This window comes from Anomalospiza imberbis, chromosome 1, assembly GCF_031753505.1.
Source record: "Anomalospiza imberbis isolate Cuckoo-Finch-1a 21T00152 chromosome 1, ASM3175350v1, whole genome shotgun sequence".
Lineage (NCBI taxonomy): Eukaryota > Metazoa > Chordata > Aves > Passeriformes > Viduidae > Anomalospiza > Anomalospiza imberbis.
In genome coordinates, this window is record NC_089681.1 from 110,786,134 (window position 1) to 110,810,041 (window position 23,908).

Here is a 23,908-nt window from a genome sequence, read left to right on the forward strand (position 1 = left end):
TTCAAGATTACACACTTCTTTCAGCCTCAGATCAAAAACCACTGTGATTCTTCCCGGAGTGCCAGTGGATTTTAGATTAGGCTTTACTAGGAGACAACAAAGCATTGTGTTTCATGGTGTAGGAGCAAACCCAAAGTACACTTGTGTATATATATACACCAGGCATGTAGTGCAACTTTTGCATTGTGTATCTGAGAAGAGTTGCATGTTAGCCAGTAAAAGGACAATGACCAAGCCAACACCACGTGCTGTGTCGAACCAGGCTGGGGAACAAACACCGATACCTGTTCAGAGACATTCATGTTGTTCCTGTTGCCTAAGAGCAGCTTTGAACAAAGCTTAATGACAGCTACATCCACTTGAACCCAGACACGAATTCGAAAGGCAGAAAGCTGCATTAGTACAACAGCCTGATGGATTTTACATGTGCTCTGGATGATTTTGAAGGCAGGATATTATCTCTTTAACAGGTCTCCCCTCATAGCAGATTTGATAAACAGCTGTGAAGAGTGGAAACCTGAGGAAAGAGGGTGAGGAAAGTAAACACAGTGTAAATTTATTATGCAACATTTTCGTAAATGAAAGAAATATACAGGGGTGGGGAGAGGGAGAGGGAAAAGGGAGAGGTGGAAAAAATGATTTATTTTTTCTATTTGTCAGGTGCAAATGCTGTGCTCAAAAGCAGGGCAAAACTACAGAACCTGCATGAATCTCTGAAACAGAGTGACTCTCAGAAGCCTAGCTAGCTATAATGGAGCCTGAGACATTCATTATGTACTGCACAACCATAAAGTGATTTAAAAAATAAATTTAAAACATTTTTCCTGGCTCTTCTTACAGCAGTACCCATCTGTGGTTAAAGAGGATGACTGGCACATCCGTTATGCAGTACCAGGGAATTCCCCTGACATTCCCCTCAGCCATAACTTGATAATACAGAATATGACAAAAAAAGACCCAGGAAGACATTGAAGGTCAAGTTTTTAATAAGAACTGAAAATTAAACCTGGATTTTGAAATACAAAATTCCACAACTACTTTTTTTTCTTTTTTTTTTTAGATTGGTGACATCTCCAACAACCTCCAAATTATTCAGGCTTCTCTGATGCTTTACAGAAATTTCTGCTTGCTTTCTGTCCATCCCAGACAGTAACAGCCAGACAAGTTCAATTTTCATATAAAGCCTGTTAAATTTTAGGGGTTGATCTGTTCATCAAGTACGTATGCCACTTCAGCATGGCTTTTTATATTGATGAATTTTAAACAATGGAAATAAAAAATAAGGGTCACTGGAGATGGTGAAATTGTTAATTTCTGAGTGATTCAGAACAGATCTGGACTAGGACTTTCTCCTTAGGAAATGTGTCCCACCAATCACTCTAAATCTTTATCTGTAATGCCCATTTCAGTGTTGAGCAGTACTGAGCACCATGCATGATGGCCTATACATTCTGCTGTCAGGTATTACATTGCAGTAACGCTGCTATCAGCGCATCGCCCCAAACTAAACCAACTTGAGTTTTGTTTCTACTTCATCGATGGAAAAAAAATTTCATTAGCCACATAGCTGCTCTCTCAAATCCAATGCTAAACTGCTCACACTGCAAAACCCTTATTAGGAAATCTGCAGAAAAAAATTTACACAATGACTTCTGCATTTCTTAACAAACCTCACTTACCACTCACTGTGCATGATGTACTGGGCTGAAGGGGGGGTTACATTTGCTGTTGCCATAAAAGCTCACATGTAGGCACTAACAAAATTTGCTATGACTATGTGAGAGGTGGCCACAAAACAGGTGAACCTTCTGAAGCAAAAGCAGGTTTCCCACAGGTTTAGGTACAGTACTGGCAGTTACTTCTCAGCAAAGAAGCACCACTACTACAGACACAACCTGATATCGAAGTCCTGCTGCTCATCCCAGAGAACATTACTGAGCACAGGTCTGCCACACTTCATGTGGAGAAATCTGTACCAAGGCTGACTGCGGGCTCAGGGCCAGTAAACTCCAAATGCATCTTAGGCCTGAGCACATCAAGAGAGCAAGGACTACAACTATTGAAAAATAGTAAGTGCACCATAAGTATCAACAGGCATCAACCCTGCTACCAAGGCTCTTCTGAACTTTGACTTTTGTACACTTCTACGTAGCCCTCAAAATAGTTTTGTAGGACCAGAGTATGAAATTCTACCCTTATGAGACTTTTATCTCGTCTCTTTGAAACCATGGCTACTCCACTGTGTTTTATGCTTTAAAGCAGTAGTTTTTGAAAAACACATGGAAAGTTGCTTTCTAAAGTCTTGTTGAATGACACCTTTCATGAAGAACTGACATACATATGTTGGCATAACAAAAGGAAATTAGCAACACTGTTTTCATGTCTTTTATTAAGAACATGACCCCAAATCATCTATAATGCACTCAATTTGTTGTAAGATAGAACAGGATACAAAACAACACTCCAACACAGCATCCTGTTTCATTTAGGGAATCATAAACAGTAAAGAATGAAGCCAACATTTTAATTAATTTTTTCTGCAGTTAGCTTAATTACTGTACACTGAGGAGACAGACTTAGGTACCTTACATACAAAGATAATATTAAAACATTAATCATTTAACACAGCTGATCCATTAAAAATAGACTTTAAAAATGCTTTAAAAAAAAAAAGTAACAAGGGTTGGTCTTTCGACTGGCAGTTTTTAAATTTCTGATTTTTCCTCTTTCACAAACAGGAACAGATAAATGTATCCCTTAGTCTTGTAAGGAGACAACTGTGTGTGTGGCTATAGGAATCATTCATGTTCTGACTCGAATACAAGTGAACCAAGCCAGGACAATCTGCTTCATATCATACCACAAAAAACCACCCTGACCTACAGAGGCAGATGGGAGGTTTTAACCTACAGCAAACTGGAAGTCACATTAAGAAGGAGAACTGCAGTATCTAAGCTAGAATCCATGTGGTGGAGGCAGTCACTCTATACAGATGATCACCAAGCTCCTCTCCTTGGAGGTAAGTAATGAATTTCCTACAATGAAATGAGATATAGCGACTTTTCACAGTCTCTTTGGGAAGCTCTACTTCTACTTTCATGCATTTTTTTCTTTTCACATAATAAAACCCACTTGCTGTGCTTTTCTGTAGTAGCAGAAGGCAACAATACACTCTGCAAACAGAAGGACATTCACAAATTTAATGTCAAATGAATAGCTCTATCTACACCAGTATTATTTTCAGCTTCTATTCACTTCTCTCTTTGATTGTAACTTCTAATCTACTGTTATTACAGTGATTTTCTTTTTAGCTATTACTTTTATGACGAGATCAAAATCAAATATGCAGAAAGAATTATGGAGATAAAAAAGGGGTATGTGGAAATTGTTTTATCTGTTCTTACTCACTTGTCCAGCATTCCTTTCTGCTTCAGGATGTGATGCACTTCTGCAGAAGTCTGGGGTCCTTGGAGTTTCTGACCATTCAACATTTCTTTCTCTAATTCTTCAATAGACTAAGCAGCAGAGGGAAAAAAAGAAAGCAAAGGAGAGGTATGATAAACTTTTTAGAAGTCTGACAACATTATCTGGATAAAAAAAAAATTACTGAGATTTTTTTCCTTTTTCAAAAGTAATCTTGAGTGAGCATATAGAATATTCTCCTATGTTCTTGTTTGTAAGTATTCTTAGATTTGCATCTCACAATGTCTAATCTCTCAAGCTTTTTTATTTAAATCACCACCCGCCCACCTTTTAATACCTTTACACTCATTCTAGCCAACTGACTCAGAAAACAAGAGGAAAGAGAAGGGTGCCCACTCAGTGAACTACCATGACTCAGATAACTCTACTGTTACTCTAGCAAACGAGGAGTGGCAGTACTTAAAGGAATGGATTTCACCCAGTGAATTAGGTACCTTTCCAGTTTTAACGAATGCTTCTGCTACACGTCGATTCCGGCCACCGTAACACGTTGTGATGAGATCAGCAATGCCACAGCTCTCCAGAAAAGTGGCAGTAGAAACCTGTCCTTTGCAAAAAATTTTGGCAAAGGCGATCATCTCCATTAGGCCAAGGCGAATAACAGCAGCTTTGGTATTGTCACCGTAGCAAAGGCCATCACAGAAACCAGCTCCTACTGCTACTACATTCTATAAGGAAGAGAAATGGGAAATTACTCAATTACTGCTTACAAATGTCCTTAAGAATGGCAAACACCTTAGTACTGAAAGACTAGATTGTTAGTTTGGGTTATTTTGGTTTGGTGATTTTGATGTCTATGGGATAACCTAAAAAAAAAAAAATTAAAACAAGGCAAAATATTTCCAAGGATAAAAACATATCCAAGGATAAGAGCATAGTTAAAGCTCTGATACAAGTTGCCCCTGAGGCTGTGGAGCTATTATTATTGACCATCTTCAAGAACAAACAGGTTGCACTACACCCAAACAAGGTTTTAGCTAGATTGAGCTACTCCTGACCTGAGGTAGGGGTGAAGTTAGACTGACATCCTATAGCTCCTTTATCCAGATCTTATTAATTATTAAAGCAATAGTACAGCTAAAAAGCATTTAATGACTTCTATGATGACATGCTAAGGGACCAAATTCAGCTAAGCCAATAGTATCCAACCCTTTTAAGTATGCAGAGTTTCTATAACCATAACAATTAATAAAGGATTCCAAAAAGGTTCATGATGCAGGAAGACCTCCCTTAGCAAAAAAAAAGTTTGCTTTTTCCTTAGACCTGGTGACAACCTTCTACAAAGAATGTGCTGTTAACATTCAGCTACATGGTCCCTGTTTCAGTTACAGAACATAGACATTCGATGAGACACATTTAAGTGACTATAAAAACGATTTTCTGGCTTTGGAGTCAGAGCAGACACTAGCCATGGTTCCACTATCCCCACTAAAAAAATCCATCTAACACAACAAACCCTACCAAAACCTGCCAAAAAAAGATGGCATTCTGATATATAGATAAAGCAAGCAAGGAAGTAATGAATGTTAATATCTTCCTGCATTCAACAGCAGCAGCAGTGATCTCAACAGAATGCACAAGAGAACCAACATTATGACTCCTAATGTAGCACTTGATGCAGGAAAAAAAATAAAATTAAAAAAAAAATCAACTTCATCTGTTGATGAAGAAAGAACAGTAATCAGAAGATGTTACTGAAAACAACCACTGATTAACAGCTGGTTTGGTTTTGGACTGTAAGCACCACAAATGCCAGGCAGCTGCAGAGCTGTGTGGCCAGCCATGGCTAGGTGACTTTGAATCACATGAGGCTAGAGGATCAGTCATTGCTTTTTGAGCAGCTACCTGAGGTCTAAAGGTGATCCTAAAAATTGCATACAGATATCCCAACATTAGACCTGAAGCAGCCCAACACAGTCAATTTTAAAATTTGGTCATTTAAATCATCTTGGCTTAGATCTTGGCTGTGGTGATTCAGCCAAGGTACATTTTCATCAGACACCTCTTGCAGAGCAACATCTAGTATTTTTTCATTTGATGCCAAAGCAAGAGGAAGTCAAACAGATATTTAAGAAGCTTTCAGATGGGATAACCCATTCAAATGGATTTTACATGTATGCCTAATCTCTAAGTATTTATCACTCAGCTAAAAACACAAACATGACTGAACAACCTTTGGGCTTTTTCCATATACTTCTTGAACACTCCCATACTAAAACTTCCCTTTCCCTCCAGCTTTGTCCAGTTTGACTTTCCACTTTGAAGCGATCTACTTGATCATAATTTACAATACAATTTGGCCTACAGTATTTTGTCGTCTATTTGTACCTTTTGCAGTGTTTGTCTTTGGAGCAACAGAAATACTCTTTTTAATTAAGTTGTACCAAGACTAGTTAGGCCTGAGGAAATGGGCTAGGGAACAAGGGAAGTTGTGAGTCCAACTCTAAAACACTGAGCTCCTTGTTTGTACAATGTTCCCATTGTATGTCCTTACACAGTTTGCAAATAATGAGGAAACAAGACAACTAATTATGGTCTAGAACACACCCCCATGCCTAGGAGACTTATATTCTGGCATACATATCCCTCAAGCCACAACTGTTAATTTACAAGGTCTACCATCTGGTTTGATTTAAATCCTTGAAGAACCTCTGACAACTGTCTTGTACCTAATATACTGTAGAGAACGAATTATACCACATTGAAAGTTATATCTTAAAGATGAGCTACCCCTTTAAAAACAATGACAAAAAATCTCCCAAAACTTACAACTCAGTTATCCTTCAGGCCCAACCAAGAGGACTGTTTGCTGTGCCAAAACAGACAGTTTGTTACTTGAAATCTCTGGCTGTAGGCACTAAGCTGAGCTTGTTTCAGGAAGATGCACAAGCAGAACACAAACTGACACACAAGGGCCTAGTGGCACTATCACTATTGTGATCTTCAGAGAAGTATATAAGGCTGGATGGGTGACTGACCTGGCAAAAACATCTTTGTGTATTTCATATGGCTGATTTTAAATGCTACCACTGACAAAGACTACACCTGAAGCGTCCTGGTTTCAGTTAACTTCCTTCTTAGCAGCTGGTACAGTGCTGGGGTTTGAGCTCAGTATGAGAATAATGTTGATAACACACTGGTGTTTTGGTGGTTTTCTAAGCAGTGCTTACTTTAAGAAAGGAACTTTTTCATGTCTTATGCTCTGCCAGTGAGGAAGTGAACAAGAGTCTGGGGAGGGGGCAACATAGCCAGGAGAGCTGATCTGAACTGGCCAAAGGGATACTCCATACCCCAGAATGCCATGCCCAGTATATAAACTGGAAGCAGTTGGCTGGGAGCCATCAATTGCTGCCTGGGGACAGGCTGGGCATTGGTCAGTGGGTGATGAGCAACTGTAGTGTGCATCACTTGTTCTTCTTGGGTTTTCACTCTGTTTTCTACAATTCCTATTCACTACAATTACTATTACTACTGCTGTTCTTGTTATTGTATTTTCCTTTATTTCAATTATTAAACTGCCTGCTTCAGCCCATGAGTTTTACTTATTTTCCACTCATTCTCCTTCCCATCCCTGATAGGGGGTTAGTGAGTGAACAGCTGTGTGATACGTAGTTGCCAGCTGGGATTAAACCACAGCATGAAGTTACAGGAATTCCTGCAGATGCAGTGGGTATGTGTTTGTGCAAGAGGCGAGAGTCCACATTTCCGTGAGATTAGAAACTGACTGTATTTGCATGCACACATGGGAGTCCAAGAGCCCAATAAGCAAGTGCCTACTGACAAACATGTTCCACAGGTTCAAAGATACTCTCACAATAACCCCAAAAGGACTGCAACAAAATATTCCTCTTGGCCTGAGGCATTCAGCTTAAGCAAACACACTTTCCCTATCTTGGCATTAACAGTGTTTTGCATGAAAGCACACATCCTGTAACCATGATTCACAGTGTGGTCTTATATTGCATATGGTTTTAAGCTACTAAAATACTTTGCCCTAACAGACAAGCTGTTCTGGTATCCTGAAGCTGGTGTTATTCCTAGTCCTAGTTATTCTAGAACATGAACAAGGAACGGATTTAGTTATTTTTTCACTAGGGATAATGAAGCTATGCTCCAGAAAATAAATGCTGATGCCAGGCAGTGCTCGCAGTATGCATCAGAACAAATGAGAGAATGTGTCCTTTACTTGCATACAACCTGCTACAAACATGCAAGAGGTCACAAATGCAAGGTCAACAGATGACCAAGAAAACAAGGACAAGTCTGCAGACTTTGCTGACAGATTGTTCTCCTACAGAGCCAGTCCTCAGAAGTATCCAATATCCAGTGTACAGCATATTTGTGGAGTGCTCATGAAGACAGCTTCAGCAGCCATTTCTGAGGCAACCATTTGCTCCATAATTAAATGGATCAATAAGAGAACTAAGCAGAAATATTATTTCACCTTCCTTGAGGCAATGCCACAGCTCAGCATAGCCTGCTTTCTCTCTGTTTACACATGAACTTGGAGAAGCTCATTGTTTCCCCTGATGGCTGAGAAGAGGTCAAATGAAAAGACTCAAAAAATCAAAGACAGTATCAGCAGGACTGTCAGAGAGGTTAAGTATAAGCTGTTTGCTTGCTTACATGATTAATGTAAGAGAATGCTTGAGAATGAAAAGAGAATTTGAATTTCATTTCCACTTAATCTCAGGAAAAAGAAAAAAACCCTCACAATCAACTTCTAGAGTATCTACACTGCCTATTCAACAGTGACTGCCTTAAACACACTTTGCATGTAACAATGCTGAGTTACATAACCTGGTAAACAATAAATCCTCACTATACTTCTTACTTCTTTACTTAAGGCTTAGCTGAAGCTGGAAGGTTTAGATGAACCTGAAGCAACCTGAAAGGCAACCCAAGCTGCTGCTGCTTCTCCTTCCTACAGTAACTCACATCTGTCTTGGTCCTTGGCTGCTGCCACTTGAAACAACTACCCAAATTTCAACTTCTTCAATTTTCGTTCTCAACCCTTAGAAAAGGTCAACAGACAAACGTGAAATGTTCATCAGTCCTCAAAAGAAAAAAATATCCTCACAAAGAACATGACAAACACTTTTTGTTCCAACAGCCAGGTTACAGTAGAAAGCTGTTCCTCCTCAGTACTATCAGATTTTGTGAAGTCACTGCCACTGTCTATTCAGCCAGTCTCCAAGCTGACACAAGACTGCTTTTTCATGGCACTGATTTCTGCACTTCACTGTATCTCCACCAGCCCATTGTCACAAATCTAAATACGGTAAATGAAGTGGATATTCTATACATATCCACATACATATCCATATATAAATAGCAATCAAGCTCATGTTCTCTGATGATCACCCAGCTGCACTACCTAATATTACAGTCTGAACTCAAATAGGCTTCCAAAACCAAATTTCAAACCTGTAATTATCATTGTACGAGAAAGCTGTGCTCAGAGCATTCTTTGTTACCCTTCTGTATTTTTCCCAAGCTTTAGGCAACCACCCACGCTGAAAATCTTCCCTGTTTAGAAAGGCTTGCAGAAATAAAAAGTGAGGTAGAGTACAGGCTTTTAACAGCTAGTCCATTATGCCAGTAATAACAGAAAAGTCTCCTTTTCCTAAGCTGGTATTTGCAGAAAAGTGCAGAAGCTGGAAGAATATACTGCTTTCCATGGTGTACTGTTTCTCATCCTTTAAATAACAACACAGGAATTGCTTTTACTATTTCCACACCCAAACAGACTGTCTGGAGTGACATGTTTGCCTGTTTACCCCTGTCCTCCTTGCTGTAGTTTGCAGTGCCACTACTGACTTTTCGAAATGGCACTGCTATGGAAAGTAGAGCCTCTCTTTTCATGCCTGTGTCTCCATGCAACATGACACTGTCACCTTCTGAAATGGGAACTTCCTCCTTCCAGGAAGTTAAAGAAAGATAATTTTTACTATTTTTTACTGAAGTAACTTCCCAAGTTCAACAAACTGTCAGCTGACTGAAACTACACATTAGATTTTACTCTTAAAAAAAAGTCTACTTTTCAAATTTTTATTACAAAGACTATCAGATGAATGATAAAAAAGAAAAGCTCTGCTTGATACCCTTAGCAAACAATTTTCCTGATAGAAAATATGTACAGCTTCTAAGAAAAACCACTATTCATATCTGAGTTTTGCATTTTGCTTTGTACCCTGGAAAGAAAACCTTATCCATAGGTTTAATTTTAGCTTCTTTATTTTCTTTCAGACCCAGACATGCACCCAGTGCATTAATAAATTTTTTCAATCTTTGAGAGTAAAACAGCTCAGGACATTATTTACATGCTGCCACCACGAGATTTAGGATAAACTAGAAAGGGTTTTAAATGAAAAATTACTTAAAAATTACAGTTTTATTAATATTTTCTTTTAGATTAAGGCAGACCTGTATGTTTAAAGACATCACCTATACTAGGATGATGGGTCTATGCCACTTCATACCAGTTTTGACTTTTAATTATGCAAGAAATTCACAGCACTTTTAAACCAATTAATCTATCCTTAATTCACTTTTTGTTTAGACTATACCACGCATTTTTTGGAAATCTCAATTCAATTAATAAAATATACTGCAATCAATATGAAATGACTAGAGCACACAGAATATAAACACCTTTTCAGAAATACAACTAGACAGTTCAGTCTGCAAGATGCACGATGAATAATGAAGCAGAATAAAAATGCGGGTGTTGGAGTAGTGGTTGCTGCTGTCTATAATCTGTCCCCAGCCAGCCTCTCCTGTAGAAAAGCAAGTTGAGTTAACCTTCAGGCAACACAGTCAGACCCTCACTCAACACCCACTGCAGCTGGCTCAGCGATAGAGGCAAGAAAGGCTCTTTTTGCAGGGTTTTATTCCAGTGAAGGATATCACATGTGGCTGAAGGGCAAAATAGCACGACCTTGTGGAGGAGACAGCTTAATAAGGGGCAGGGGTGGGGGATGGAACTAAGGGCGGGGCAGAGGGGTTTGGTCTCCAGGGGAAGGGGGCTGGGCACCAGGGATACCAATCCAGTGAGGGGACAGGGAAAGGGGAAACCAGGGAAAGTTACACAGGGGCACAGAAGTTGTGGCACAGAAGTCCACTTGGGAGTCTGCTTTTCCCCCCCGGAAGACTGACTCTATGGTAAGTAGTTACTGCCGTTGCTAGGGCCGAGGACTTGGGAATTGACCGAGGTGGGAGAGTTCATGGGATGCTACAGCAGAAGAGAGCAATAAAGCAACTTTACAAAAATCCCCAAAAGTCTCACCTTAGTATCTTTCCAGGTCAAGAATAACATCTATTTGAATTCTACTGCTATTCCAAAGAAATATTGGTATCTTGCCTTAGACCTTTACAGTGGAGTTTTGAGTGTCTGCTGACTACCTGCCCAGTTTGATGGGCGTGCTCATCTCTAATGCCCTTTCATGAGATTTGTCTGAATGAAAATTTCCTGGGACAGAACTCCTCTATCAGACAAGAACTGAAGCTAGTCAGAAAACATCCTGCTGAGCAAATTTCAAAGAAAAATAAATCTGCAAAACTTTGTGAGGGTTTATACACAGGGATTTCTGTTTCGGTAACCTCCCACATCACCACAGCATTTTAAAGCAATGGCTGTGGAGCTGAATTACAAGCTCCATCATCTCAAGAAATTTCTATCTATACAGTAACTCCAAAGCATGTTGCCTCAAAACACCTGATCCCATCAATGCACAGACCCATAACCTCCGCTTTCTCAGGCTTTCCAGTATGACAGCTGTCAAGAAGAAATTAAGGAAATTAATATGCCAAAAAAATGCTATTATATCTATCAAGCTACTTTCACTAAGCAGGAATCAGAGTTCCTTATCTTAAGACATTACTGCTTGGTGTGGTAGCTTTCCAAGCCAATTCATTTAGTTTACACAAAATTTCAACAGCAAAACCAAAGGCAGACAAAACAGTTATTCAAAACACAAAAAATAAGTAAGTCAAAATAATTATTAAACCACTACATCCATCAGAAATTATTCAGGATAGGTATCAGATAATGTGAGCTACAGTAATGTTTGCTGGGGTGCCAAACAAGTAATGACTCCCCTTCACAAATGGCCTGTAAATTAACCTGAGAAAATAGCCATTAAACAATCTTTAAGTTAGTCTTTGCTTCCTCTCGGCATCAATTTTGTTATGAAAAAATTTTGGATGAGTAACTGTCCAAAATAACTTTTTTAATATTCAGGTAATTTCTGTATGTGGTTATCCACACAAACCTTATGTAGTATATGTCCACAAAATATAAAACATGAGTGCTCACATTGCTTCAGTCAATGAAGAGGGGGATAGTTTTGTCAACAGATACGAAGCATTAATGCCAACTTCTTTCTCCCTTTCTTTTGGCGAACACACTCTTGCAAAAAGAAAAAGGGGACTAAAATAGATTTAGAAGTATATCAGCCAGTTAGATGAAATCAATACTTGCTTCATGACTGTGTGTAAGTTAAGTGGAAGATGTAGAAAGAGAACCTGGCAGATGGTGAGACACAATCTAAAAGCCAGCTCTCAGAAAATGCTGCTCCCTCATTTCCCCTCTGGGTCTTCTGGAAATGTTATGTGGTAGTTTTACATATTATATAAAATACAATGAACATATTTTTTAAATGGAAATAACCTCGTTTTTTTTTTCTACAAGGATCACTATTTCATCTGTGTATCACCTACAGCTTGATAATCTTACCTTCAGAGCACCACACAGCTCAACTGCATCTGCATCATCTACTACAGTTATTCGGAAGTTTGGAGTCTGCAGGAGTTCTTTGAAGAGAAGGCCATTTTCCAAGATTTTGCAGCCTATTGAGAAAGAGAAAGGAAAGCTTTAAAAAAAGGAATAATTTATTCGTATGTTATTTAGCCTTTCCTGTGCAAATCAAAATGCCTAAAAGCAGAGATAAGGTTGTTCTATCTCAATCCTAAACAGAATCCCTGTTCTAAGAACTTTTTTCACAATTTATTGTCTGCTCAGCAACAGGTTCTAAATAAAAATTCTATTAATTCTCTACACATTGTCTATTTTTTGATCACTGTCTTTAAAAAGGACAGCCAATAAAAAAAAAGATGAATTAAGAATATAGTAGGAGCAATTCTATCAAATATTTTCAAGTCAGCACTCCAGAAAAATACCTACTGATAAAGGTATGTCAAAGCTGCTTTATTAATCAAGCATACTGCCCCTGACAATTGTTTCTAAACACTAAGACGTTGTTCAACCATTCGAAATTAAGTTCAATGCAAAAGCTGTGAATGAGATGCTACAAAAACTAGCAGTGCACAAAACTCTAAAAATTAACATTGAAAAACACCCCGTAATACGAACTCTGTGCTATAAAGTATGAGTATGTATGAGTACCTGAATGCATATACACATACACATGCCTTTCTAGAAACTGTAAAATCTAAGACTAGGCACATCCTCATGCTGCAAAGCTGTGCAGACACCAACACAGAACTAAAACAATTTCTAGTTTTTGTGGGAACAAAGTATTTTGAGCAATTAAAACAAGATACCTTAAAAAAACAAACAAAAAAGTCAAACTAAAACAAACATGCATGAAAGGTACCATCTTTGACAATAGCACCTGAGCTGGAGAACAGAATTTATAATTGTTTATCCATGTAAAGCCATTCAGACCGAAGAAAAATCTTAAAACACAGTAATAAAATGAAGCAGCTTGTTATATGAAGGGTGATAAAAGACATGCTTGTATTTCATATGCTAAGGTTATAACGCTAGTAAGAATAGGTAAAACTGTGGTCTTCTCTCTCCCTCTATTCCCAGTATTGTCCTAGTACTTTTGGAAGTATAAACATTCTAGGAAATTCAACCAACAGCTTCTGGTAACAGTCAGCTAATGTCAAAAACAGTGAAATTTGAGCTATTTGGTGTGCGCCTGTGAGGACAGGTGCATGTTTTAAATATTCTTACAACTTGGAACAGTACCTATTGTGGTTTCACAGAATTTGTCTGCTGCCACCTCATTGGCAATGTTAGCTCCCATCAGCACACTGATGTCTATTCCCATCTTCTCTCGAATAGTGTCAGAGATCAGTTTGAGTCCCTCCGGGCCTTGATCTATTCCCTGCAGCCAACATTAAATGCAATTACTAAAAAGTCATTCATTAGGCACAGTAGAGATGCAAGCAGAACACAATTAGTCTTGTCCACAAGTGAGAAGTGAAACAAGGACTATTCAGACAGAGACTAAAGATGACAGGGGTACTACCACAGGAACTTCTGCTATTTTGACCTCTCCAAGATATCTTAGAATTGTAGGAGGAAGCACCTTAAGATTTAGGACTAAACTCTAAATGATGAAACCAGTTTTTATTGCATCCTCAAAGACCTGATTCTAAGAAGTGCTGAACATTCTGCTCTGTTACTTCAGAAATCAGGTGCTTATTATCAGTATATCCTTAATCAGTGAAGCATAACCAATCCATCAGTTATGAACCTAATCTGAACTTTGATTTGAAATTGCACTGAAACTCAAAAAACGGCATCTGAATAATTTGTCTTGTGAAGAGATATCTGAACTGAAATATCAGAGGCAGGTTCCCCAGTGTATAACACCAACAACAGTTTAGCAGTAGAAATACAAATGGAACAGCCATTCACAGATATGTAGAAAGCTGAACAACTGAGAATAATTTAACTTATAAGGATATTTTAAATCTGTATTTATAATGCACTGTTTACAGAGTGTGAAAAAAGGGAAGAAATAGGGCCTTAGGAAAGATCACCCCACATATTAATGCTGGGAAGAAAGGAAGAGAGTCTGGTACCCTGAACTAGAACTCCAAATAAGACCACCTTCTTCTCATAAACTCTTTTCTCCCAGCCTGCTAAATGCAGAATCCTTTTCAGCTTTTATTACAGAGGTATGGCAGACCAGCTATTGAAATAGCCATTCTTTCCCACAGTATGCCACCTTTTATACAATACTTTTTTAATGCTCAAGATTTTACACTTTTGGGAATTAGTAATTTTGAATTATGATTTATAGGCAAAAAGTGTGATCCTGTATTACTTCCGTATATACATATACATAAACACTTGTATGTTGCCAGTAGTGACATTTCAGGCAGGCAGTAATTTGCACTTCCACAGGTTAAAGGTGCTGCTGCTTAAGTAACATGGTGCAATGAAGAGACACACAGAAATGCCTGTACAAAACCTGCCAATTAAACGAATGCTTGCATTTCTGCATTATTTTTCATTTTGTATTGCTTAATGCACAGCTCTGCTTTCTCATCTTTAATGAGCCATACAGAAACAACCTGAAAGCAAGAATACAATACATGTTGCATTTTTCCCTCACAGTGCCAAAAATGTGCCCACAAAATAACTGTAAGGCTCCTCTTCCTAAGCAGGCAAATAATAAACAGAAAAGCATGCACACATTGGGAACAAATCCAAAAATGTAAATACCTACACAACAATTATTCACGCAAGTGAAATGAGACCTGAAAGGTTTAGGTGTCAGATTCTGCTCCATTGTGAAACAGATGCAACTCCTGACAAAGTCAAAGTGAGCTGTACCTATTTCTTGTAGAGGTACATCCAATACTGAATGACAGAATAAAAACCAAACACCCCTTCCTCCCTGCAAAACCAAGGCTCCACCATGGGCATTTTCACAGGGCGGCAATGATCTGCAGGCAATGCAAGCGACCTTATCCTTGCATCCTAACATGCCTGTCAGAGCAATCCCTGGAGCCTGTAAGAGGGAAATGAAAATGAGGCTGATGTTGAGGTTGCTTGAAGAGTATTTTGAATGACTTCCAGCTACCGTGCATCCTGAGCTCACTGCTGTACTGCACTCTAAGTTTTATATGGCTTCTCTCCCCACAGCTACACAGTTACTTGTAAGGTTTTAGACAAAGAGCTAATGCAAAGCAACAGAGATGCAAATGTTTCAGTGGAAATGCCTACTAACCAGCAGATAAATGTCTTTATTTCCCAAAGACTCAGTTTTATTGTAAGACATTAGGCTCTGCATGAAGATTAGACTGTCAGAAAGAAAAAAAAAAAAAACAAGAAAAAAAGACTAAAAGATGACACACTGCTAACTTGACAACCAATTTAGAAAGCACAGAAACAAGATGTCCCACGAATAATATTTTTCAGAGCAGAACTGCACTTTAACTATCAGAGTTAACACAAGCCACTTCAACAGCATTAGCATCAAGCATGAGACCCAAAAACTATGACACTGATGAAAACAGCATGCCTAAAGAATATGTAAAAGTAGAGGAAAGAATGTTGCATTAAATCTCTACCCTTTCTTCTCAAATTATACTTTTAATGATGTTATGTTATGCCTTTTCAATCATGTCTTTTCACAAAAACTGACATGTACTTTGCATTCTCCTGCAAAATATTAAGGGGCCTCGCAGCATTTCTTTGGAAAGGCTGCCTATGGATGCAGTGCTGCAATGTGACAGTGGGAAGCTGCCCAGTAACCAACTCTGCACTGTATGGCAAGTGCCACAATTTCACTTACACCACTACAGTAAGCATGGACTTTTTGTTTTGCTGGGGGTTTCTGTCTGTTTGGAGTTTTTTTTTTTTTTTTTTTTTTTTAACAATTTTTTCTTCCCCTTTCACTTCTCCCTATTTTTTTTTTCGGTGTCAAATATAGCCTGTAATCAACACTCCATTAGAGCACTGGTAAATAGTACCCAGAACAGTAATTCCAAGGGAATACAGGCCCAGGACCCTGACTTCACATATGGTGACGTAAATCCTTATTTAGTCCATCAATTTAATTAGTTACTCCTATCACTAGAACAATATAAATCACATTTAGCAAATTAAAGGAGAATAAAGTTTATCTTGAGCACTTTTAACAGTGCTTTATTTTACCCTTCTATGATATGAAGAGTTTTTCTATAATTTGGAGCAAGAACACTTGGGAAGCATTACTTTTTCATACCTTTCACCATTACACCAGTCAGCACTGACAAAACAATAGATTTTGTAGGCTTTGTTAGCCAAACTAAAGAGACAAGCTTGCAGTATGCAGTGACAGGGGTTTTTTGTTCTTTATTGAGCACAGATCCATAAAAGCATGATTTTCCAGAGATGACAGGAAACAAGAGAATGTGTGCTGAGAAAATGGCCTACAAAGCAACAACAAACCAAAATCTTCCAAACCTAGTGGGAATAGCTTATTATTTCCAGCTAAACATACAGAGGAAAACAGCCCACCCACCCAAAAACAATCCCAAAAATAAGCTAATCCACATTTTTATATTTTTCTGCCAGCAAAACTGTAAACACTCCAGTGAAATGCCTCCCACACCTCTGCCCTTTCCTGTTTCCTATGCTCAAACTGTCTTTTGGCGATGCTGAACAGACTCTCTTGTTGCAACATAATATTTGACATGAACAAGAGCACTATCCTTGCAATCACATGAAATTCTCTCAGCAGTTCTTGAAATCATCAACTCAGCATGTGGGATGTGCATTAACAATCAAAGCATTATGCTTGTGCTTTGCTCTTCGTCTAATGATGCTTTTGGAAACAACAAATAAAAGACTGGAAAGCTTAGTGGTGCAAAACATATTGACTCTTTCTTTCTAAAAGTCTTGTGAAGAGCCTCATTCTCCTCTTCCTGCAAGCGCTGTGTAACAATCCACTAATGACCAAGACAAATTCTAATCTTACACCTAGAAAGGTTTAATGGACCAATCAAGTGAATAATGCATGGAGACTTTGCATATCAAAATATCAAGTCATCTTGTCTTAGAACCATGACACATTCTCAGTTATTAATGTACAGTATTTATTGTACCTTTATGAGAGTTATGCCAAGGGCTTTCCTGGGTACTTGTCCCGTGATTTCATCGCAGACTTTATGGATGTACTGATGAGGAATGACAAAAACCAGCAAGTCTGCATCCTGTACCGCTTCACGAAGGTTTGGGATAGCAACCTGTGTAGTTATGGGAGACAAAGGCTGCATAACTTTTCAAAATTAACACCACACACAAGTGTTACATGACAAAAGCAGAATCACAGAATCAATTAGTTTGGAAAAGACCTCTGAGATCATTGAGTTCAACCCTGGAACAAACACCACCCAGTCCACTGGACCACAGCACTGAGTGCCACATCTAGTCCTTTCTCAAAACCTCCAGGGACAGTGACTCCACCACTTCCCTGGGCACCCCATTCTAATGTTTAGTCACTCTTTCTGTGAAGAAATTCCTCCTAATATCCAAACAGAATCTCCCCAGTTTGTGCTTGAACTTGAACCCGAGCAGTTTGGTCTCATGCTGAATGCTACGAACTACTGCATTTTGTAACTGAAAATAAACAGTAGCATAGACTTCCCAGACCAACAGATCCAATCCAAGGTTGAGGCCAATTTTTTTTAATGGGTATAGTCAAAGCTGTTAATCTTGCTCTTGTTTTCACATTTGCTTTCTTGTAAAGAAATTGAAGTAACATTAAGACCAATAGTGAAAGGAAGAAAGAGTGCATTGGATTTACTTAACTGCATAATTACATAATTTTACTTGTTCAAATTTCTGATGTCATCAGTAAAGTAGCATAGTCTGAAATATTATAAACCCTAGAGATGTTAACAAAAATTTCTAGCTCCATTTACTGCACAAGCAATATTCCCTCTGCTCCATAACTATCATTTAGCTTTTGAGCCTTACCACATTATCTGGCAGCTTGTATCCAGGGAGATACTTTACATTTTCATGGTCCTTATTTATGATATCTGTCAGTTTTCTCCCATTAACATTCTCCTCAAAGACCCACATGTTCACTGTGGAAGCAAACTTCTGCAATTTTTTTACATTATTACCTATTATTTTGGCAACTGCAGAACCCCTGCACAAAAGAAAACAAAAATAGTCTTAAAAATTATGATTTCTGTGACTGTAGAAAAAAAAAAGACTTTCTTTTTAAAACAAGCACAAATTTACAGATTATTTGATCAGCTACCATACAACATTTTGATCTAGTAAAAGAAGTGGGAAAATACACTAGTCATTCACACCTGCTGCTTTCCCTAAACTACAGCTAGACTAGGTTGGACTGAAGCATTTACTGAAACATCTTTACTTATTTTGTTTTCTTATTGGCTATCCACTGAGAGTTTAGGTTACTGTATTTCCCCCAATCAAATTAATTGTATCTTCAAAGCTGAGGTAAAAGCGACATACTAAATTTTATTAATGTGTCATTTTCACCTTTAAGAGATGAGAAGCTTCTTTGCTAAGATGACTGACTCATAAGTTGTTGTACAATACTGATACTGATACTTGGCATTGAAACCCAAGAATCATTTATATGTTGCAGAAGTTATAAGCTTCATGGCTGTGCAGCCAATCTCACAGAACTTAACTATTGAAATAGCATCCTCTGAAGCTGCAGGGAGACAAGTCCATTACTGTTACCCTCATATTCTCCCCAATAACAGCATACAGTGAGATCTGTATTATAGTGATCAATTTTACTTCTCAAATCTCTAAGCAATAACAAAATTAATCACAATTACAAGAGGAGGAACAAACACGATCTTCCCTTTCATCATTCTATTATACCTGTTAACCTAAATTCCTTTCTTGGGATAGGAGGCAATTTCATAATTACTGATCACCTACTAAGGAGACACAAACATTTTTAAGAGATGTGATAAAAATACAGTCATTGATCTGAGGCTTACATGTGTGTGTGCATGTATGTGTGTAAACTGCACACTTTATTAGGAGGTAAGAACACTAACTTTTCCAATCTAGTTATACTCACACAATCCCCTAAATTTATATTGGATGTTGCTTGTAATAAAACCACAGCTGGCAACTGAAAAAGTGGGTTCATTCTGCTTCAAGAGCTTTTGATGTGGCACAACTCATTGGGCTGTATTAAAGATGTGTGCTAGCACATGGCTATGAGGTCACTTTCTAAGTAGCAGCAAAAAAATTTAGTACTCTAAGTAGACCTTTTATAGTCAAACCATAAAACTGTGTGTCTTAGAAGACTAGAATTTATTTCTCTAATAGCACTTCACACACTAAAAATGCCCCTGGGTTCAGAAGGTGATACAGAAGACAATTGCAAACCATCTCTTATCAAGCTCGTCCAGCATGGTTTCTGCTGCACTGGTATACAGCTCAGCCTCCAAATGTCAGATCCATATAAACAGCAGACCTCACATTCAACACATGTGTATGTGTTCCTCAGACAGTGCTTTGAGTTCCTTGAACAAAAGCACATTTACTTCTACAGATTCATATACAAAGTTGGGATCCTGGCCAACCCACTGCCTTCTGTTTTGAATGTCACTACATATTCTCTGTGCTTGCTGGTGACAGAGCAAGACAGAAATAACTGAATCAGCAACTCTCTGACTGGGATTTTCAGTCTGCCAGCAGAAAGTCTGGCAGTGTGTACTACTTATGTGAGACATTAATTCCATTACTATTTAACACTTAAATACCTAAGCTGTCTTTTTTTTTTTTTTCACCCTTTGAATGCAGTATTAAGAAAACTGAAGATGTGCCTAGTCTTAGTTTCTGAATTCAAGAAGATTCTCCTGACTGGCTTCTCTGGTTCATCATTTCCCATGATGTTGGAACCACTCTTTCAGGACCATTTCACAGTTGGTCTGCTTTCCCCTCATCACTTTTTAACTATAGCACAAGGCCAAAAAGCTCCGTAACTTCCCCTGCTAACAGCAGCAGCGGAGGTCACAACATGCAAGTGGAAATGATATAATTATCTAGCTCTACCACTGTCCCTGTAAAATCACCTCAGTTAAGCCACAGTTCCTCCCAGTTTCCTACAAGATCCTAGGTGCATAAACCCCTCTGTCCAATAAGTTCCCATCTCTTCCCAAATTTTACAGTTTCTGTTTAAGTTTGGCAATCAGGTTACTTAAAGACTGGTTCCAAGAAAACAGTGAGGGATAAATTCTGGCTGTGCACACCTCATTAACTTGCCCTGGTATTGTTATCAGGACAGGCTAGAGTACATGATCAAGGCAGCACTTGCAGTGCTTTAAATGACTCTGGGCACTTTCCTGGAATCCTAGGGCTCCAAGGCATATTCCCAAGGTGTACTGTCTTAACACTCCAGACACCTTACTTTATCCTCTGTCTTAAAAGATCCTAACAGAATCACTGATCCACCAGCTGAGCAAGCCTAAAAGGGTAAGGCCAGCAGACAGCACAGCTCCTGCTCTTCCATGCTGAGCCATCTGTCCTGTCCCATGATCTTCCATCAGGTGTCAAGTGACCCCTGCCAAGTCAACTTCATTGTTAAAGGTGACTTTCTTGTCGCAAACCAAACAAACAAGTCTGACTGGAAGTAGTTATTCAATCAAGGCGACTGGCTTAACCCTTCTAAAGCTACTGTCCTGCCAAGCTCCTTTGGGGTTTTTTTCATCCCAGATATAGCTATGAGAAGAGTTGTCTGATGAATCACCTCACACAGAACCCCAAAATCCACTGTCTGCAAACTGCTCAAGATGCCAAACCCCACTCAGATCAACTACTTACATGCCTACAATTTAGGCACCGACAATCACACACTCTTACAACTCAGGCTTCAAAAGTAAATAATCCCCAAATATCAATGATCGGAAGTTTACAAATGCTTCAATTTCTTTCTAGTTACCTGCTTTAATGCACTAAATACTAATACTTTAATTAAATATTTTAGGACTACAAGCTGCAGTTCAAAAGGCACTTACAAGGTATACAAATGGAGTCCAATTTAGTTCAATGATTACACATACTACTGAATCACAGTGCTCTTTGCAGTCAGGGTTTGGTGTCCATCATCCCATGGACTTTGAAGAAGAAAGCACCTACCTCTCCAAGAATTATGATTTTCAATTTTTTATTACTTTGGTTTCTGCTTTACTCACATGAAAAACCCTGCCATTACATATGAAAGAAGCCATAAGTTATTGAAATACATTTATTCCCAAAAGAAGGAGAGAATGCTACTACCAGGCAGCAGCTTTTTTCTTTCAGCACAGGAGATATGGGCATTTTGCCACCAATTCATCCTATTAGGCAGGAACTTTTCTTATTTATTAAACTGATCCACTGAAGTGAAAACAAAATACATTTGCATGTAGTTATTGCTAGTAGGCAGTATCTACAAATCCTTTTGCTTCTGCAAGTTTTTCACAGTGAATCAAATACAAATGGAGTCAAAGCTCCTGTGAAACTTTTTCTAGACTTCAACTACAGAACAACAGCCACCACACTCCTAAAAGACAAGGTCTAATTGCATAATTTCCTTGTGATATATAGTGCAATGCACACATTTTACAGGCTGGTGCAAGGAAAGCAAGAGATACTGCACTGAAGCATCTGCCATTCCCTCAACAAGGGGATCACAAAGAAAAATAAAACTTAGCAGCTGCTGGTATTTTTAACAGCAGCAAAAGCCAACTGCATGGAGTGGGTAGGAGTGAGCAACAAGTCCACAATCATCCTGACAAAAGACAGGCAAATTTGATGGAATAAAACACAGTGCTTTGTTCTACACGGAATTCCTCTGATTTTAATGTCTTAAAACCCAATGCTACCTGAGTAATGTGTGCTTAGCATTAGTAATTGAAAGTGACAAACTGTGAAGACCTATTTCTATAACAGATTGTACTTAATTTATTCACTCTAAAGAGGGATCTGGTGTAAGAAAAAGGAATAACTAAAGACAAAGGGTCATTAACACGATACTCCCCTTGAAGAATGATGTCAAGTAAGTCTTTTGCTTTCAGTGGATGAAGAAACAAGTTTAAGTCTAATTATAACCTAGAGATAGAGACAGCAATAAAACCTTGTCTCAAGCTCTCAGTGTGCCTCAGCATAATCAATTCGGGGAGGAAAGAAAAAGAAGGTATTTTGAATAACCTAGTGTCTTGCAATTCTTTTTTGAACTGTCTTTGAAAATATGCACATAGGAACACAGAAAACCCCGAACAACACTTTTGCAGACAAGTGAGATTGTTAGTGAAGCTCTACAGGCAGGGCGTAGTTGGAAAAAATTTTAAAAATGTACAGCATCTTTAATGTCTACGTCATCTCATATCAGACAAAGCACACAACAAATACCAGGTTAAAAATATCCTAGAACAACTTCTTCGCAGGACACGCGGGTGTTTACAAGCACTAAAACTGAGTGCTCGATTCTGCCGCTTCTTCCTCCGAGTACGTCACGGCAGCACCTCCGCTCCGAGGGAGCCGGGGGCACGACGAGCCCCCGGACACGGCAGGAAGAGCCCTCCCGCATGGAACAAGCGTGACCCAGGACCCGCCACGGTCCGGCGACACCGTGTTCCACCGCCGGCACCGGGTGGCCTCACGGCCGCCACCCGAGGAGAGCGCGGCCGCGGCGCCGGGCGGGAACCGACAGCAAGGCCCGGGCGGGCACCGCCTCCGGGAAAGCCGGGCCGCGGCGGCCGCCGAGCTGCCCGCCTTGCCAGGGGCCGCCGCACTCACCAGTTGCCCGAGCCCACGATGCAGACCTTGAGGGGGCCGACGGAGAGCGACATGGCAGCGCCGCCCGCGCCCCGCCACAGCGGCCGCGGCGAAGAGCTCCGCGAGGCGCCGGCCCCCGCTCCCGCCTCCGCCGTCAGGGCCGCGCCCGCTCTCCCTCCGCCCCTGCGGCGTGACGGGAACTGTAGTTCCGCCCCCGGCCGCCGGGTCTGCGGAGGGCGCGACGGCTCCCGGGGAGGACGAGGTAAATGGGGCCCTCGAACAAAGCAGGCAACCCCGCAGGCACTGTGGCATATCACCGGGCCACAGAATCATTTAGGTTCGAAAAGACTTCTGAGAGCATCGAATCCAACCTATGGCCGAACAGCACAACTGAGCATGGCACTGAGTGGCCGCATCCAGTCTTTCCTTAAACACCTCCAGCGACGGTGACTCCACCACCTCCTTGGACAGTCCATTCCAATATCTAATACCCTTTCTGTGTAGAAATCCCACCTAATGTCCAACCTGAACCTGGCATAGCTTAAGACTGTGTCCTCTTGTCGTGTCACTTGTTACTTGGGAGAAGAGGCTGCCCCCACCTGGCTACAACCTCCTTTCAGGTAGTTCTAGACATCAACGAAGTCTCCTCTGAACCTCCTTTTCCCAGGCTGAACAACCCCAGCTCCCTCAGCCACTCCTCACAGGACTCGTGCTCCAGACCCTTCACGAGCTCTGTTGCCCTTCTCTGGACCTCAATGTCCTTCCTGAATTGAGGGGTCCAGAACTGGACAGAGCACTCAAGTTGTAGCCTCACCACTGCCAAGCGCAGGGGAAGAATCCTTATTGTCACCGTTATCTGCTGAGCTAATATACATTTCAGCCATATATGTAACAACAAAACTTCTGCTCTCT

General features: G+C 39.7%; 1 protein-coding gene across 1 annotated transcript; it reads right to left on the bottom strand.

The window, feature by feature from the left end:
• GPD1L (glycerol-3-phosphate dehydrogenase 1 like) lies at positions 1-23,149 on the bottom strand. Its single transcript, XM_068206107.1, has 8 exons — positions 23,018-23,149; positions 18,212-18,389; positions 17,338-17,478; positions 13,481-13,619; positions 12,221-12,333; positions 3,918-4,151; positions 3,409-3,515; positions 1-517 (listed from the first exon to the last, which is right to left on the bottom strand). Exons 1-8 carry the CDS (start codon positions 23,068-23,070, stop codon positions 421-423), a joined length of 1,062 nt encoding a protein of 353 aa, XP_068062208.1. The 5' UTR covers positions 23,071-23,149; the 3' UTR covers positions 1-420.
• Positions 23,150-23,908: the final 759 nt, after the last annotated feature.

Bases quoted from the DNA above. Each gene is read 5' to 3' on its own strand.
- GPD1L (XM_068206107.1), bottom strand. From the start codon at position 23,070: ATGTCGCTCTCCGTCGGCCCCCTCAAGGTCTGCATCGTGGGCTCGGGC. The intron at 3,516-3,917 runs GTACCTAATTCA...TCTGCTGCTTAG, and splicing joins CATTCGTTAAAACTGGAAAG to TCTATTGAAGAATTAGAGAA. The intron at 518-3,408 runs GTGAGTAAGAAC...CTCTTTCCTCAG, and splicing joins CAGAAAGGAATGCTGGACAA to GTTTCCACTCTTCACAGCTG.